The 17,895-nt window shown below is 54.9% G+C and overlaps 2 protein-coding genes and 2 long non-coding RNA genes across 7 annotated transcripts; 3 read left to right on the forward strand and 1 right to left on the reverse strand.

The window, feature by feature from the left end:
• The first annotated feature begins 137 nt into the window (after nucleotides 1-137).
• On the forward strand, nucleotides 138-2,124 carry SH3BGRL3 (SH3 domain binding glutamate rich protein like 3). Its single transcript, XM_027706085.1, is given in 4 exon segments — nucleotides 138-215; nucleotides 218-355; nucleotides 679-846; nucleotides 1,204-2,124. Coding segments are annotated over 4 exon segments (435 nt in total). The 5' UTR covers nucleotides 138-152; the 3' UTR covers nucleotides 1,270-2,124.
• Nucleotides 2,125-3,296: 1,172 nt separating this feature from the next.
• Nucleotides 3,297-13,687, reverse strand: UBXN11 (UBX domain protein 11). 4 transcript variants are annotated; one of them, XM_027706081.1, is made up of 13 exons: nucleotides 13,609-13,687; nucleotides 12,636-12,727; nucleotides 12,284-12,405; nucleotides 11,489-11,543; nucleotides 10,401-10,477; nucleotides 9,792-9,906; nucleotides 8,312-8,529; nucleotides 7,931-8,008; nucleotides 6,947-7,067; nucleotides 5,733-5,836; nucleotides 5,434-5,501; nucleotides 4,563-4,709; nucleotides 3,297-3,838 (listed from the first exon to the last, which is right to left on the reverse strand). In XM_027706081.1, exons 2-13 carry the CDS (start codon nucleotides 12,640-12,642, stop codon nucleotides 3,619-3,621), a joined length of 1,332 nt encoding a protein of 443 aa, XP_027561882.1. In that variant the 5' UTR covers nucleotides 12,643-12,727; nucleotides 13,609-13,687; the 3' UTR covers nucleotides 3,297-3,618. The 4 variants fall into 4 exon arrangements, with proteins under 4 accessions (XP_027561882.1, XP_027561880.1, XP_027561881.1 ...); XM_027706079.1 differs by having other exon boundaries at nucleotides 5,428-5,501; XM_027706080.1 differs by lacking the exon at nucleotides 13,609-13,687 and having other exon boundaries at nucleotides 5,428-5,501; nucleotides 12,636-12,744.
• Nucleotides 5,754-14,158, forward strand: LOC113978830. Its single transcript, XR_003537663.1, has 4 exons — nucleotides 5,754-6,881; nucleotides 12,332-12,513; nucleotides 12,655-12,767; nucleotides 13,634-14,158. It is a non-coding gene; the product is annotated as an uncharacterized LOC113978830 (long non-coding RNA).
• A 565-nt stretch (nucleotides 14,159-14,723) lies between these two features.
• Nucleotides 14,724-16,912, forward strand: LOC113978829. Its single transcript, XR_003537662.1, has 2 exons — nucleotides 14,724-15,194; nucleotides 16,559-16,912. It is a non-coding gene; the product is annotated as an uncharacterized LOC113978829 (long non-coding RNA).
• Nucleotides 16,913-17,895: the final 983 nt, after the last annotated feature.

The following is a 17,895-nucleotide window of genomic DNA, read 5'->3' on the forward strand; positions in this document are numbered from 1 at the left end:
TGCCCGGGCCGGTACCCGGTGGGGGCGGTGGCGTGAGTCCCCATTCTCGGTGCCGATGCCGGTAGGGGCGGTGGCGGTGAGTTCTCGTTCTCGGTTCCCGGTGCCCGGTGCCGGTTGGGGCGGTGGCCCCGGGCCGGCCCCGCAGAGCCCGCATGCCCGTGCCCGCCGGCCCCATTGGCCCCCGCAGTCACATGCCGGGCGGTGGCGGGGCCGCCCGCTCCGCCCTCCCTCGGTCCCTCCCGCCCAGCCGAGCCCAGCCGAGCCTCCCTCCGCCGGGCTGAGCGCAGGGAGCGGCCGCGATCGCACCATGAGCACCCTCAAGGTCTACAGCACCTCGGTGACCGGCTCCCGGGAGGTGAGCGGCGGCGGGGCCCCCGGGCTCCCGCGGGCAGGGGTGGGTGCAGCGGGGCCCCTCTTCCCGGGGGTGGGCGTCTCTCTTCCGTGGAGCTGCGAAGCCCCCCCCCCCCCGCCCTATCCCAGGTATCCCCTCCCCTGCTCTCGCTGCACCGACCCCTTCATCCCCCAAACCCATCCCTAACTGCTGGGTGTCCCCCCGTGGCCAGGTGGGGGCTGCACCGTGAGCGCTGTGCTGAGCGTGGCTGGCGCGCTGGGGTGTGCACCCACCCTCCGGGCCCTTTTCCATCTCCCTTTAACCCGCCTTTCCCACCCGGGCTCCAGATCAAATCCCAACAGAGCGAAGTAACCAGAATCCTCGATGGGAAAAACATCAAGTACGAGCTGGTGGATATCTCCCAGGACAACGCTCTCCGGGAGGAGATGAGGGCAAAGGCAGGCAACCCCAAAGCCATCCCACCCCAGATCGTCAACGGAGACCAGTACTGTGGGGTGAGGCTCCTGCTCCATGCTGGGGATCAGCACCCTGAGGTTGGGTGGTGGGTGACAGTCCCATCCCCTTGGTTTTGCTACAAAGGGTGTCAGGACACCCTGTGAGTTATTTCTCATGAGGTGCACAGACAAGGTGCTGTCAGGATTTGTGGCCGTTTGGAGCGCCGTGCCTTGGGGGAAAAAGGGGATGTGGGCAGGGGTCTTTGGGTGACCGTGGGCTGTGCTGTGTGGTGCTGTCCCTGCTTTGCTCTGTCATCCTTGGCACAACCAACTGGTCCCTGTGCTGTGAACCAGTTTGTGCCACGTTCTCAGGGGACCCTCTTGCCTTGTGAGCGACCGTGTGGCTTTTCCCTGCAGGATTACGAGCTCTTTGTGGAAGCAGTGGAGCAAAACACTCTGCAGGAGTTCCTGAAGCTGGCCTGAGCCCCGGCTCCTCTCCCTTCCTGGACTCTACCTGCACTCCTGAGCACCCTCATCTCCGACCACCTTCACTTCCAGGTTGTCAGCGCTGTCCTGGCACCGCGACCTGTATTCCCTGCACAGGGAAACAAACCCATGACCAAAACTCATTGCAGCTGCCTCCGATTCCCTCCTGCCTAACCCCGATATCATCTCAGAGGGATCCAAAGAAAGTCTGACGCTCGCTGCGCATGGCCTGTGAGCAGAGCCGGGCCTGGCTCACCGCAGCTTCCAGTGCCTCTGTAAACAGCAAAGCCTCCGGGGCGTGTGAAGTGCGGGGCAGCCGTCAGCCCCCTCCTCTGCCTCGGGAGAGAAGGGCTTAGGGCTGCATGTTACTTCCCACTTCTCCTCGTTGCTGTTAAAAATGTAAATTCCGCTGCCTGACTTCCTTTTTTTTTTCCTTTTTTTTCCCCCCGTTTTCATCTCAACTGTAGACATTATGGCAACTAAGTAAATTTTTTTTGTTTGTCTTAATTTAATGCAAAAATACTGCACAGAGTTGGGGTCTGACCACCCACCGTGGAGGAGCTGGGAGCGAAGGCTGGGATCTGTGGCATCTGTGCTGCCTGGGGGGATGGATGGGGCTGGAAGTGAGATCTGTGCTGTTCTGGCCACCCTCCACCATGACCAGGGCTCCCTCGTGAGCATTAATGGCTCAGGGCTGCCCCAGACCAGCTGATGCTCCAGCTGTCTGATCTTTCCTCTTTGAGTTGGCTTTTTTGCAATCCTGGACCAAGTGCATTTTGTTTTCCTGCCAAAAAGCAAGTTTATAACCAGTGTTGTCTTCCGAGATGCTATTAAATGTTACTGTACCTTTCACGTTGGTGCTCCTTCGTTTCTTTTAAATCTGGTTTTATTTTGACTACAGGTTAAACATCACCCTACGTAATGATTCTGAGTCGTTTCCAGCTCTGGGGAGCCGAGTTGGTTGTACTCGCTGCTGCAGCCTGACACAAAGATCTTAACACCTTAGATTGCTGCTGCTAATCAAAGGCTCACAGGACTTGTCTGAATGTCCCACGGCGTGGTAGTGACAGGTTCCTCACTTGAACATTCCTCTCCTCTGCGTGGTGAGAGCAACAGCCCGGGGCAGGGACAGCATCAGCCAGACACGTGAGCAAAAAACAACCCCCTGGCACAAAGATTACCTGGCTGGTTATAGACCAGGAGACAGAGGGGCAGAGGAAAAGGCTGCCCCTGGATCTACTACAGGTGGAAAAAGGAGGAAGCTGAGTGAGAGCTGTGTGGGTTGAGTCACTGGTCACGGGAAGCTGGTGGAAGCAGCTGGTTTGCTTCCTGCATTTGAGCTGTGCGGGGTCCAGGTCCAGCTGGAGGGGTCTGGGAAGAGCTCCGGGCACTCTGAGGCAGTAACAGTGCCTTTGGAATCTAAAGGAAGTGGAAGCTGCAACAGGAATAAAGGGTTTCATTGGGAGCCTTTAATGAGGGCTGGGTCTGCTCAGAGGGAACCTGCCAGAAGGCGCTGCCTCGAATGAGTGGGAGTGTTGTCAGCCGGGAGTCAAGTGGGAGCTTGTCACAGCTGGAATGGGAAGAATGTGCTGGGGAAGGGGAAAAGGGCCTGCAAAGTGCAGCCCCAGCCCACGGAGAAGGAGGAAGATGCTTTATTCAGGGCTCCGCGGCTCTCCGCGGAGGGATTATGCTCTTCTCCAATGACACGGTGTCCTGTTGCAGCATCCAGCTCGAGCAGGAGGAGGGAGGGAGGAAGGGAGGGCGGGTAAGTGCAGGCAGGCTGGAGCCTGGGCCCTGCTGGAGCTGGGGGCTGTCCAAGGGAAGGAGCTGTGCACGTACAGGAAGCCCAGTTGCAGGATCTCCCGGCTGAGTCGAGTCTGGCTCAGTCCCAGCACTGCAATGGCTCAAGGCCTTCAGGTTTAGCTTCACCAGGGGCCGTAGAACTGAGCTTGTTCCCCCCCTGGTGTCAGTGCAGTTGAAATCTGTGGGGACCAGCTGTGTGGGGAAAGCAAACTGCCCCAGCTGTGTGTCTGTCCTGCTGCTATACAGTCCCCGAGCCCAGTACCAGCGTGAAGCTGGCGGGCTCCCCTGGGCAGGGATCAGCCCATGTAACTCCACACAAATGAGGAACCAGGCCTGGACCCCAGGTGTGAGCTCATGGAAGTGTCTCTGGGTTGGGAGCCCACCTGTCTTGGGGAATAGCACCCACTGCAAGGCAGCAGGAGTGGGCCTGGCACCCTCTGCCACAGGGAGAGGCTAAACCACTGCTCCAGGCTTTTCTCCATCCCAGGTAATGGCACAAGGAAACTAAATCTGGAAAGAAAACCTCTTCCCAGCCAGGGAAGGTTATAACAGGTGAGAGGCAGCTCCTTCTCCTTGCAGAGCTTGGGATGAGGAGCTGTTAAGGTGTTTGCAGCCCTGTCCCTCTTGCTGGGAGGGGTCTCTTCTCCTCAGCAGCAAGGAGGCATTGGGGATCAGCCCACATTCCTGCAGGCTCCTGGAGTTGTCTGTGTACAGCCTCTGGGGAAAGGTGCTGATGATCTCATACGAGTCGGAGTCTCCACCCCTAGGAAAGAACAGCACAATCTTTCCTACTCACAGGGTCCCCCAAGGTTTTGCTGAGATGCTCTGGCTGATCCAGCTGTGGTTATGCAAGAGCAGAAAAAAGGGCTCCCAGCCCTCTGCAGACAGCCAGGCACAGAGCAGCTGTTCCAGCTGCACAGCTGCAGGGGGAAGGAGGCTCGTGCATCCCGACAGCACTGAGCTCATCCTGGGATCAGACCAAGGCCAAGGCCCTGGCCTGCAACAGCAGTGGGAAGAGGGGAGGGCAAAAGGTGCCCTCAGCCATCTGGAACTGTTCCTGAAGGGCTCAGTGAACCCTCAGACAGCATTAAAAGGGTTGGGATATTGGGATGGCTGAGCAAAGAGGGTGTTGATCCAGCAGCTCGGCTTCCAGGCTGCACCAGCACCTTGGGAATGGTGGCACTAGTCATGGGAGTGCTGCTGAGCAAAGGCAGTGCTGGCCTGGGTCTGATGGCAATTTTGGGAGGGCAGAAGAGGTTTATCTCTGCTGCTGCATGACAAAGGTGGGTATGAAACACTCTGAGCTATGTGGGACCCCAGCAGTGCTGCGGGGAGAGCATCTAGTGAGGGAGCTGAAGGGGCAGAGGACTGAGCTGTGACCCAGCTCAGGCTGATGTTTGAAGATCCAGGGCCTTCAGCAGCCACCAGGAGCCCTTCCCTGGGGCCCTACAGAGCCAGGCAAGGACAGGAGGAAGTGCTGTGCACACCTGATGCGGGCGAGGTGCTGGCGCAGGTCCCCGATGGTGTCGGTGAAGAGCATCCTCACAACGTGCGTGTGCTCCCCGCTCTCGCACCTGACACGGAGAGTGCAGACTCCAGGGGCAGGAGCTTCAGCCTCTTCAGTCATCTTCACCCTGGTTAGAAAACCCTGTCAGCCAAGGACTGAGCTCCACTCAGTGGGCAGAACCTCCAGGATGTGCTGGTGAGGTCCAAACAGGGGAGAGGGAATGTTCTAGAGATGAACGAGGTCCCACCTGACTGCAGGCAAACAGACCAACCCGCTGCCCAAACTGCTGCTTTGCTTTCCCTGCCTGAAGGTGCCTTGAAGAGGGTTGTTGACCTTTTTTAACTTTTTCATTTTAAATCAGGGCTGTCTGGTAAGTGCTTCGCCCTACTTCTCTGATTAAAAATAATCTGCTTGGGGTTTTTTTTCATTAGCTATTTGGGTCTTGGCTTGCCAGAAGACTGAGTGGAAAAGTGCTGTTAGTGAGACCTCCCACTTGGGCATCAGTTTCTTGGAGGGATTCCCCCATTTAACGTGACTGCAAACAGCTTCTTCAGTGGTTTCGAACTCTTAGGCCTTGGCTTGTTGTTGGGAAAACTATTTCAAAGAAATAAGTGACATTCTGAACAACAGAACTTTTTTGTTAGAGATGCAAAATGTGGCAGGTTTGCCATGAGAAATTCAGTGGTCTTCCCAAACGACCAAACTTGGCCTTTTTTCTAATTATTTGTAAGGTCTAAAAGGGGAAAGTCCATTTACTTCCTCAACTGAACCCCCTGAAATAAACCTGCAGTGATGAAATAGGAGGAGGAGGAGATCCTGACAGGGCAGGGGTTGGGGGGCTGTACCTGTACCTCTCCAGGGCAGCCAGCCTGGGTGTCTCCACCAGGGTCTCTTTGCTGCTCTGCACCCCATCAGAGCCCTGAAACCAAACCAGGTGAGTGTCACCACTGCCCAGAGAGCAGCCGGTGCCAGGACGGTCCAGAGGCAGGTGCCAAAGTGCCACGTGTGCTCTGGTGGAGCCTCTCTGGGAGGAGGAGATCACGTGGAGCTGAGAGAGGCCCAAGGAGGGGGTGCTGGTGCTGTGCAGGGTGCTGAGCCCAAGGAATCACTGCTGCCCCTCTCCTGTGGGTGTCTGGGGGTCCTCTCGTACCTGCTGTGCTGCTCCAGTTGAGCCCTGGACACCAACCACTCCTCCTCCATGTTCCAGGGCCTTGGGAAGCTGGTTGGGAAACTGCTCCAAGGAGGCTTTGGGACCTGTCAGAGCAGAGGGGAGATGTGTCCATGTGTGACCTTCTTGACAGACATTTTGACCCCGGAACAGGCTGATTTGGTGAAAGGAGAGGGTGCAGCCGACAGGGAGAGCTCTCACCACCCCCAGCGAGGCTGAGACTCGCTCTCGGGTTCCTCCCTTGAAGTTTGTCCCACTTTCTGGCCCAGTAAATGTCTGATTGTCAACATCAACAGTGAGAACTGCACAGCCTGTTCAGCACAGCTGGGATGCACAGCAGGTAGAAACCTGGATAGCTCTGCTGTGAAAAACTGAAACTATCACCATTTCTACAGTCTTGGACAATGTTTCACCTTGTGAGGGTGTATTTGTTGGTGTCTACTTCTTTTTGTTTGAAAAATTATTTTTTTTTTGTTACTACTTAGATAAAGGGAATATTTAGCAGAGCTGCTGTTTGGGAATAGCCTTGAGATGAATGAGCAAGCAGTTCAGCTGTAGGTAACCAGGCAGCTGTTGCTGATGGGAGATGCACATATTGGGTTATTTAGTGATGCACACACAAACCCACTGAGACTGACTGAGTCTGACTTCCCAGTCCTGACAGGTATTGCTTATGCAGACTGTGAGAGTCTAGAAGCAAAATGAGGTATCTGTGGCCTGACCTTATGTCCCGTATTCTGTTATGAAAGTCTGAAGAGAAACTGTCCCATATTCAGAACAGTTAAGGCTGATGTGGTTTGAAGATATCTGCATTTATGGAATGAGGCTATAGGAGAGCAGAGGTTTTTTTGCCAGCAAATCCCTCCCTCAGCCTTTGATGGTGGTAAAGGTGAAGGTAGAAGGAGCTTGGCCTTTCAGAAGGGTGCAGGGCAGATATGTTTTGGAAACCTGCTGAATTTCTGGTAATTTATTACTCATCACATCTCATTCTTTAGGAGATGAACAATGAGAGGACACTGTGTGGGCTGCCTGGATCCCAGCTCCTGAAGCAACACCAGGCCCTGACCCACAAGTGTTGCCTTCCTTGCTGAGACAACCCCCAACACCCCTCCTTCCTGCTGCACTGCCCTGGTAAGGTTTAGAAATTCTCCCCTTTGAAAATTAGCTGCATTTTTGAGGCAGGCTTAAGATTTTACCTGGGATCTCGGTGGTTTCCTGCACTTGGTTTGATTCCGAATGACCAACCATTTGGCCATGGCCAGGAAAACTCCTTGGAAGGTCCCTCTCCTCAAATACCACGTCCCTTCTGTCAGTGACCTGTTGAATTAAGTCCAACTGCCATAAGCAAATCTGACTGTTGCACAAGCTTCTCTTGCTGCATCAGAGCACGATAAACCACAGCAATGACACCCAACAGTCATAAACCCCAAACAAAACCAATGATGCACAGGTTAAAAGGAACCTCAGCCCCAAGAGCTTTGCACAATCCTCCTTCCATGTGACTTTCTAACTTCCACAGCTCCCAGCTCACTCCAGCCGGACTGACCTTGTCTTGCCCCTGCAGCTGTGCCCTGGTTTCTTCGTGGCAGTGGGTAGGTCCAGCCTCTGGCTGTTCCTTCTTACGTTTCAGGTGCACTCAAAGCCCTAGATTTGAGTCCTCTGAGGCTTTCTGCCTGCAAATATGGCCTTGGCTCTTTGCCATTTCTAAGAAATCAAAAAGTGGAGCCCAAAAGAACCTCAGGTGGCCAAAGCCATTTAAGGTGTGCAAAATAAACTCTCACGACATCCTCTTTGAGAGACACTTGTTCAATCTGGTTTTAAAAGCTTTTCCAGGGGAACTAATTGAGAACTTTTTTTTTCCCTTTGGGTGACACAGCTCTTCAGATACTGCACGTGCTACTTCTCTTACAGAGCCTGCTGTGCTCTTAGAAGCCTTGTTCCAAGCCAAGATTCACTGAGGCAGAGAAACCCTTCGGTGCTGACGCAGAAACACTCACTCACTTCCTCTAACGGCTGTAGCAGGTGTGCTCCCCACCAGCCTTTCCCCCAGACACATCTGCACAGCATCACAAACCTCAAACTCAGTCCAGCAGAGCGATGAAAGACACCTGAACAGTTTTCTTGGGAAGCAAGAGAGCAGTTTCTCCCCAAAAAGCTGGTGAGAAGGGTTTGGCACTTACCTGCAAAGGGACGCCATCGGGGTAGCGCTGCTGCAGCTCTGAAGGGAAATACCCATCCATGATGTCCTGCAGGCATTGCTGAAACAACATGAGAGCTCATGGTCACACCACAGACTTTCTGTTTAGCTCAGGACTGATCTTTCTGCTGGGCTGCTCCTATTTGTGGTGTTCTGGCCGTGCAGAGAAGTCGGAGGCACAGAATCTCATCTCTAAAAATTACTGCACAGAGACATACAAGTCTTTCAAGGCACTGTGGGTACATGAGGTGAGGAGCTGGGCTCCTTTTTAGGACTGAGATGAGCTCAAAAGCCTTACTGCCTTTCCTGGGGCTTAGTGAAGGATGGCAGGAGGGCTCTAATTCCCTTCCAGACCTTTCCATACCTGTGTGGATGGGTCCTGATAGGGCCGGAAGGCTCCGTTGCACATGACGATCCCATTTTGGTACAGGGTGAGAGGGATGGGTTCTGGCTGCTTCAGCCGAGCCCCCTGGAGCGTGTGCTTGATTTGAGGGCTGCCTTCTCCAGCCAGCAGGTTCAAATATTTAACATTCTCCAAGATTAAATCAAAATCAATCTGGTGTTTGGAAACAACTGCTTCACCTGTGGCAGAGGGATCAGAGTTACAGGGGTAAGGGGGTGGCAGCAGAGCAGCTTTTATCTGTATGAATCTGAGGTGTGTTTTGAGCCCTGACATTTTCACATGTTTGCAGAGTGTGGTGCAACACTTGTGCTGTGGTGCAGCACTGCCAGGTCCACCCGGGTGTGGGCTAAACCACAAGGGCAGGGCAGAGGGTGCAAACTCACAGGGCTCCACGCTCAGCCCCTCGCCCTGTTTATCACTTCAGAAGTGTTGGGTTGTCCCTGCACAATGCAAGGGGAGGAATTTCACTAGTTGGATTAGCGAGATTGGATCAATGGATCAGGGCAGAGGTGCTGAAGAAGTGTCAGTGTAAACACAGGCAGCTGCAGGTTGGGCAGGGACGCTGTGAGGACGTTTGTCTGGGTGCCTGAGGGTGGTAGGGTGAAGCAGTGAAAAGGTTGTGATGGGGCAGAGGAATGAAATCAGAAGGGGAAATGAAAGAAAAGATGTAGATTGAGCTAAAGCCCTTTGTATTGTTGTTCTGCTTTTTTATGATTTGCTAAAGGAGGATGGGGAAATGCCCTTAAAAAGGATCAGTGAGCTGATATCAAAACTATCTCTACTGATTTCTGTCTGTCCGTCCCCTCCTGCATCCAAGGGTGGGGAGGTCTAGTTAGCTAATATTTGCATGGTGGTTAGGAGGCAGCATTGCCTCTACAGCCCAAGTATTCTTCCTTTTTTTCCTCTGTTACCACTTCCTAAGAAGCCATTGCCAAACATGCTTGGACCCCACACAGCACAGTCAGGTCTCAATTAAACCACTCACGTGGTAGTTGGGAGGAAAGGCAAACAATACTCCCTGGTGGAGCCAGATAATGTGGGTATGTTACTACAACTGCTATGTACACAAAGCACCTGATTCCGTTTTCCACCCACTTTACGTCAATATTATTAAAGCAATGAAGCTTCAAACAGTGCAGGGTATGTGAATTCTGCAGGAAACAGCTGCTGTGAGGTCCTCCCAAAGGGCTGAGCCATCAGGTTCTCTCCTGAAGAGCTTACAAAATTTAGGTGTATAAAGTTAAACCTCCTGCCTGGCTTAGCTCCTGCTAGGTCACTCCATGTCCCTGTCCCTGGGAGGGGTTGATGTGAAGATCTCGGCACGGGATCACAAATTCTGAAGGCCCAGATCCTGGGCCTTTGGTGCTTACCTGCTCCACCTTCTCTAAGCAGGCAGGGGGAGCTGGGATAGCTGCTTCAGCCAGGGGTGCTGGTGTTTTACCTGGCTTCCAGAGGCTCCTTGGAAGCAGCTCCTCTTCATCCCCGAGAGATTCTGTGTCTTCCAGCTGATCTCGTGTCTCTCCCACCCAAATCAGGCCGTAGTCATTCAGAAACCGCTGAGAGGGGAAAGTACAAGTAATGTTGTAGAGCAGAGCTTCAGAAAACCAGAAGTGGAAGCCTGAGCGTGGTCAGTTGTGACTGAGAGAAGCAGAAAGGGAGGTAAAAGAGGTTTGTCTTGGGGGCTCCTTGGCCCAGACAGACAGACTCACTGGCAGGGCAGTAGTAGCAGCTCCACTAGTAGCAGGCAAAAGGGAGGAGGAAAGCATTTGTAGTGACAGTGTAACCTCTCAAGACTGTAGGAGCCACAAAGAATATTTCTACAGTCCTGGAAATCAAAATGACGAGGTTTGCAGGAGGCACAGATGTTTGTGTGTTTAAAAAGCCTCCTTCTGCCCTGTTGCTGACATCCTACCTGCTCTCTCTTTCCAGACTGAGGTGAAGAACTGTGATGACCAAAGTGGCAGCTCGGAAAAGGCCAAGCAGCCTGGGACTGCAGCACTCTCAAAGTGAAGGTGCAGATGGCTGAGGGCAAGAGAGGCTGGTGTCTCACCTCCATCTCGCAGACCTGGGTCTGCAGCTGAAGGCACCTCACTTCCAGCTCTTCCAGGGTGGATGAGTCAGGAGCACCTGAAAGAGAAGAGCTGATGCTTCTGTGCGCAGCCTTAAAGAAGAGCTGTAGATAAAACCTGTGTCACACAGCACAGACCCTCAGCAGCACCCTGCCTGCACTGTGAGTGACCTCAAGCGTGACACGGGGGCTGAACGTGACCTTTGAGTGCTGGACTCTGACAATTCAGCCTGCAGTGGTTTGACAAGGATGCTGACAGACCAAGAGATAGCTGTGAACGACACTGGCGAAGTTTTATGCTGCAGGAAGCTGATGTGAGTGGTGCTGTTGGCAATTGTGCAATGAAAACTGCTTGGCTTCCTCAGCCCATTAAAAAAATGAGCAGGTGTCCACTAAAGCTGGGTCCAGAAATCTTGGCTGAGTGGCAGCACAGCGCGTGGTGAGGCACAAACCACACATGATTGTGGTTTGACAGGCACAGTCGTGTTTTTTCACTCAGGAAATGGAGAGTTTACCACAGCTTTGCACTAACAAGGTAGTTCAGCCATTGCAGAAAACGTGTGTGGGCTCAGCTGGAGAGCTGCTGGATTCCAAGGAACTGAATTGGGGAAAAGACCTTCGGTGACTCACTTAAAGCTGGGTTCAATTTAGAGTTAGGCTGCCTTGCAGGACAAGTGAGCCTGGACCTGTTGGAAACTCCAAGCAGATTTTTGGTTTCTCTCAGCTGTAGCTGTTTTCCTGCCTGTTTGAACTCTGCAGTGTTTACTGATTTTTTTGTTTCCTCCTGGCCATCCTCGGGTGCCTGGGTGGCTGGTTTACACTCATGGAAACTTAGTAACCCACAGAAAATAGGCCAGGAAATGACGATTTGCACTGCACCAGAAAAAGCCGAGTAACAGATGCGAGTTAAAGTGCAGATCTGCTTTAGGAAATGGCACCAGGGTGGCTGGTACCTCTCACCAAAGAGGCTCCTGGGCTTTGGAGCCAAGGACAGCTCAGGGAGGAGCTCTGTTGCAGCACCAGGAGCTCTGTTGCCCTCCCAGAGGTGCCAAAAGTCGATCAAGTTTTACCTTCCCCTTCCTGAAGAGTCTTTATCTTCTCCTCGAGTTCAGCAATCCTCCTGTCCTGCAGGGACAGAACAAATAATGACCTCACTTAGTTCCTGGGCCTCAGGGCCTCGAGGCACAGTTGGCACAATTAGTCCTGGGTGAGTCTGGTGCAGGTACTCCCACCCCACTCAGAGACAGGCAAAACAAGGGTCAGAAGGGCTGAATCACCTCACAAACACCTTATTTAGGCTCAAGTGAGGGGTGGGATAAATACAGAACTCCAGGAATAGGCGACCTATCTCCCAGTCCTCCATCTGCACGAGAGCTGTGGGCACACACAGGCTCCTGTGCTTCGTGCTGAGGGGCTGATCTGGAGACTAAACCAGCATCTCTGCAGCCACTTCTTCAAAAATAAAACAAAACAGAGTATTTATTCTAAGCTTTTAAAGGGTATTTATTAAAGGGTATCTATTCCATTCAGTAATGCAGAGAGGTCTGCTCTGGGATGACTCTGCTGTGTGAGCAGCTGCTGTTTCAGAAAACAAAAGGAAGGGGGAAAAAATAAAAGGTCTGAAGCCAAAGAGCTGCTGATATTAGTGCCAGGGTGCTGGGAGTCACTGCTGTAATCCCCTCTCCCACCCCAAGGCCTGATCCAATTCCTCTATTGCTTTGCAAAGGCTCGTTTGGGTAATTAACAGAGCAGGCCACAGATTAACTTCTTTTAGCCCAAACAAGGTCTGAGCAGGTGGAACTGCTGTGGCTCCAACCATCAAAGCAGGACACAGAGCAGGCTCAGACGGGGGGGCTAATATTTACCTTTAGCTGGATTTCTTGTGCTTGTTTCTCTATTTTTTGTTCCAACAGAGAGATTTTTTGCATCAGGGAGGGCGTGAGCTCCACCTCGGGGGACACGAGCTCCGTGTCGGTGTGAGCTGCACCTGGAGGCACAAATACCTGTCACCTCTCTGAAATGGGGGGCACACAGGGGGCCCCACACCAGAATTCCTGCTCTGCCACAGCAGGGAGGACGAGGATATTTTTGGGGGGTAAGGGGGTGGCTGTGTCACCAACAGCACGTTGTGTAGGCGAGAGGGGGACCACAGAAATTAGGTCTGGCCTGGGGTGTCACTGAGAAACTCAGAACCCCCTAATAATTGAGGGACTTTACCCTCCATGTTCCTTTTCAGTGTTGTCCACTGGAGTAGGAGGGGAGGCTCCCTTGCACTGGAATCCTGGTCCTAGGAGACAGCCTGGCATCTTCTGAGAAGGGGCACAGAGAGCATGGAAGGAAGAAAAACAGGTCAGTGTTTGGATACAACTTCTCCAAAAGCAGGGAAAGAAATATCGGGCTTGTGCTGAAGGGAAAGCAGGTGGCCTGGGCATTCAATCCCATGAGTATTCCCAAATTCCTGAGCGTGTGTGGGCACTTGATATGAGACAGGAACATGGAAAGGTACAATCATAAGCAGCAAACTTTACTGGGAGTGAAACGTGAGGGTTTGCTCTGAAACCTGGTGGGGAGGATGTGACCTGAAGTGGAACTGCAAAAATAGGTGATGTCTTGTTGTGCTCTAGGGCTGGTTAAGGATGTGGAAGCCTGTTGTTTCTTATCTGATTTTGGACAGTTGTAGGAGAGAGAGAGAGCAGAGAGAGAGCTACAGACATTGCAAAATGTGTAGGGTGGTAAGAACTGCCTCACCTGTGAAGGCAAAGAACTTGGACAGCTCTGTCCCTTCAGTAAAAAATAAGACGGGATAATACATAAAAATAAAGCACAGGCTCATTAACTTTGGGGGGGTTTGCTTGATGGGTGAATTTTTAAAAACATAATTGAAAAAACTGTCTAAAAAAGCCTAAACTGTACATTTTTCTCATCACCCCAGCCCGTACACCGGGGCAGGGTGGGCTGTTTGAGGGATCGTGGGCGAAAAGGGGCTCAAAACAACGGGGGTCACCAGGTACCTCCTGGGGGAGATGACTTGGGGGGGGGGGGGAACTTGGGGGGGCCCGACGGAGGTGGCAGCGCCGGGGGCACACGGGGTGTGCTGGGGCGGAGCTCCGTGTGTTGGGGGAACCCTCGGGGGGGATCCCCGAACCTCGGTGGGGGATCCCCGCGCTCCCCCGGGCCCCCAAGCACTCACCCGCCCGCCGCCATCTTGTTTACAGGCGGTTGCCATGGCGATGAGGGGCCGCTGCGATTGGCTCAGCGCTGGTCACGTGGTGGGCGATGCATCAACGGGAACTACAAGTCCCAGCATGCACCGCGCGGCGGCCCCGGCACGAGGGGACCGGGAATGGGACTGGGAATGGGACCGGGATGAGATGGGCAGTGGGTCCTGCTTCCCTCCCTTGCCTCCCTCTGCACATTCTCTTCTTCAGCTCATAGACATCGGCCCGACCTGAGGCACCTCCCGCTGTGCAGCTCCTCCTGATTCCCTCGCCTGTTGCTTTGGTCTGGCTTCTCTCACCTGGACACCTCTTGTTTTGCCTCACTGATGCCCTGAACTCTGTCCAGAGCTTGCTGCCATCCCGGGAGCCTACCCTGTGTGTCTCCCACCCCACCTGCTGCCACTGAGCCAGCTGAAGCCTAGCCGGTTTTACCCCCTTTTATGGGGTGCTCATAGAATCACAGGACTGGTTTTGGAAGGGACCTCAAAGCTCACCTCATTCCACCCCCGTACCGTGGGCAAGGACACCTTCCACTAGACCAGGCTGCTCCGAGCCCCGTCCAAGCTGGCCTTGAACACTTCCAGGGATGTTGGCTGTGCACAGAGAGCCTTTCAGTTTGAAACTTCAACAAAGTGCGAAAACGAGCTAAATTTGTTGAAGCTTTGCTGCAGAGGAGCTCTCAGCTCTGGGCGGAAGCTGACAGCGAGCTCTTCATGAAGCGCTTCACCAGCACAAACCCAGACAGCAGGTGTATGTGCTTGGCACATTTCAGTAACTTTATTCATTTTAAACCACCTTAAAATAACCAGATCCTTTTTTGTCTCCTGGTGCTGCAGTTGAGTCGCGGAGGGAGCCCAGAGATCTCCTGTGAGGAGGTGGATATTGGGGGGCAGAAGGAAGCATTTCTCTGATCCCTTACCTGGATCAGACTACCCTGGGTGTGTCACTGAAATTCAGAGGGACACCTTGGCCTCAGCTTCACAGCAGGGGAAGGAGGTTTGTGGCATGGTTCAAACACTGGATGTGACTTGCAAACCGTCCCAGTGAGCCAGGGAAGGTTTCAGCCACCCTTCAGTCCTTTGTAGGTGTGAAGACAGAGAGCCCCCAGGCAGATGCAGAGCTCAGCCTCAGGAGGTTCATGTTGGGGGTGGTATTTGGGGATGTGGCAGAGCCAGGGGCTGCAGACAGTGGCCAGGACATCCCTTGGAGCTGGCTGTGTGGCCGTGCCAGGGAAGAGGGAGTAGGAGCTGCTCTCATGGCAGGGGATGCGGGTGAAAAGCTCCAGGGACTCGAGGCCAAAAAGGGCGGAGATCCCCCACGCCGCGTCTGGCGCCTTCTTCCTCCCAGCGCCGTCAACAGACGCGACTTCCCCAAATTAAGTTGAGCAGCCTTTTGGAGAAGGGGGTTGTGATTGGTGAGACGGAGCCAGCGCTGTGCTTAAAGCCTCGGGGCAGAGGAGGAAGTGTCAGGCACACGGAGAGCCCCACGAGCCCCGACCATGCGGCCCCTGCAGCGCATCCGCCCGCTCCTCCTGCTCGCCCTGTTCGCCCTCTGCATGGTAAGGCCAGGGCTCTGGTAGCCCAGCCAGCTCTGTCCCAGGGGTGGGAGGCAGCCCTGGGTTCAACCAGTGAGGTAATTTCTGCTTTCAGCTGGGAACATCAGCGTTTAATTTTCTATCTGACTCTAACCGCTGCGATGGACCGGGAGCTTTGCGCTGTGGTCTGGAAGGTCTAAATACTTCCATGTGTTGATTTTTTTTTAAAAGCATTTCTTCAACTTGAGAGTATCATTCACATCCATAAGCTTCACTCTGAGCTCTCCAGCCTCTCCTTTGCCTGCTGGCCCCGTGCCTGGTGTGGGGATGCTGAATGTGGCTCGCTGGAGATGCCGGGCATGGCCGTGGGGGTCCTGGGTGGGCACACGTCTGTGGTTTCCACTTGCCTCTCCCCACTGGAGGTTGTTTTCCTTCCCACTGGGAGGGTCTGAGTGCCATGCTGGTGGATGTCAGGGCTCTCCTGGGTGGGGAGTGTTGCGTGGGAGGGAAGATCATGATGATTTTGGGGGGTACAATGCTATTTGGAGCAGCTTTTGGGATGATTTTTTTTGCCCCTACAATGTGTTGGTAACAGGGGTAGATCTGTCTGTGCTTATTTCACTCGTGAACTTCCATGCAGCTGCGACCTGCTGTTGGCTCCACAGGGTGCATTTACATTTCGGGATTCCCCCTCTGTGGCTGGGTGAACCAGCCAAAAACCCTCAGGGGTGTTGAGGCCCCATCCCTGACTCTTTCCCAGCTCTGGAGGGACCCTGAGGAGGGCTGTGAGGCAGCGTGGGGACTGTGTGTTTCACAGTGGGAAACAGCATCCCTTTTCCAGCAGCAGGGCAGTGTTAGAGACGGAAGGAAAGTGCCCTGAAATCACCATCCCAGCTGTGTTGTATTTCACACACCGGCTGCAACCTCCCTGCTTGCAACAGCCCGGGGTCCCTCTTCCCCCTACCCCTCTCCTCCAGCACGGGTGTTTCCCAGCTCTGCTCCCACACCCCAACCTCTTCCGCTCAGGGCACGTGTCCTGCCACCTTCTTGCCACTTCCTCGCAGCAGAAAGAGGGGCAGAGGCCACTCCCTGGCTCCTGCTTCCCCACTAATTTTTTTTAAATCCCCCTCCAGAGCCAGGACAACGATTCGAGGGAGAGCTCGCTTCCCACCCTGTGCCGGGAAAACCCAAAAGCCAAGAGTTTGAGTGTGAAGGAGAACCTGCTGTGGGACAGGAGGATGTTTGTCCTGCCTGGCACGGGGCAGTGTGGGCTCTCGGGTGCCCCAAGTCCGTTTGCCCGACTCCTTTTGCCCCGAGGGCAAAAAGTGAGGCTTTCAAACCCTGGCAGCTGTTTGGAAGGGATGCCTGACGCTCGTTTTCTTTCCCAGTCTCTCTGCCAGGCGGAGGGTGAGAAGCAGCCTGCAAAAGATCCTCTGCCCGCCAACGTAACGACCAGCGCCAGCCTGAGCCCCCCCTGCGGGAGCCCTCCGCTCCTCTCCATCGCCCTGGGAGTGGCCGCAGCCTTCCTCCTGCATCTGCGCTGACCGGGAGGGGGTCACCGTGCACCTCCCCGGACCCCCCAAGAGGACGCCCAAGAAGACCCCCCCCCCAAGGATGACATCCCCCGCACCGGCAGCACCGCGGCATCGCTCCCATCCATCCCTGCCGCTCTCCGCTCCCCTCGTCCCGGAGTGAGACCCCCCGGCCCGGGGAGCGGAGCAATAAACGTGCTGGTGTCGAGACCTCCGCCTTGGGGCGGGTGGGTACAGGGGCTGGGGGGGTTTGGTGGGTGGGGGGCGCAGCACCGGCGCCTCGCCGGGGGCTTCAACCCTCGGTTGCCAGGCCTGAGCCGAGACGGGGAGCCGGGGGAGCACGGCCGGGAGCAGGGGGAGCACGGCCAGGACCCCCCGAGGGTCCCCCGAGGGTCCCCCCGGAGCTTTCCCGGGACCCCCCGAGGGTCCCCCAGGCACCGAACCCGGAGCGGGCGCGGCGCGGGCACAGCGCCCCCTGCCGGCCGGGCGGAGCATCCCTCCCCCGGCGCGTCCTGGCCAATCCCAGGGCAGGGCTCGCGCTCCCCACCAATCCGGGGCTGCCAAGCTCCCGCTGTCAGCCAATCGCGGCCCGGTGGGGGGTATATAATCGTGGAAAAGGTCTCCCTCCCTGTCAGGCGCGGTCGCGGGTGGGGAGGAGCCGCCGCGTGTCGGGGGCCCCGCAGTACAACGAGCTTTCGCTTCCTTCAGCGTCCCGCTCCGCTGAGCTGACCTGAACCTAAGAGTTTCTGGTCGTGTGGTTGCCTGTCCTCCCGCCCAAACGGATCTCGGGGCAACTGGGGGCACGTTTCAGCGTAAAAGATGGATGCTTGATGGTGGCTGTCGCTGAAAGCCGCAGCAGCCACCAGCCCAGTGGAGACTTCTGATGTGCAGCCCCTGGGGCCTGTCTGTCACCGCGGGACAGCCCGGGGTGATAAGCGATAGCTGTCCCCGTGCAGTGACTCCCCAAACTGGGGAGCCCAAGCTGGGCTCAACCTGCTCAGCAAACCTGGCCAATGCCGGCAGCCTTGTCCTCTCCTCAGCCACGAGGGCAGAGGTGCTTGTTGTGTGGATTTGTCCCTCTGGCTCTGAGTCACGTCCCCGGGGAGCTCCTGCTCTCACCCAGGTGGACAAGACCTCTGTCCCAGGGACATGGAAGATGAGTGACCTGAGCCATAATCCAGCTCTGCATCACA

Source organism: Neopelma chrysocephalum, unplaced genomic scaffold, assembly GCF_003984885.1.
Source record: "Neopelma chrysocephalum unplaced genomic scaffold, ASM398488v2 Primary Assembly neopelma1_361, whole genome shotgun sequence".
Taxonomy (NCBI): domain Eukaryota; kingdom Metazoa; phylum Chordata; class Aves; order Passeriformes; family Pipridae; genus Neopelma; species Neopelma chrysocephalum.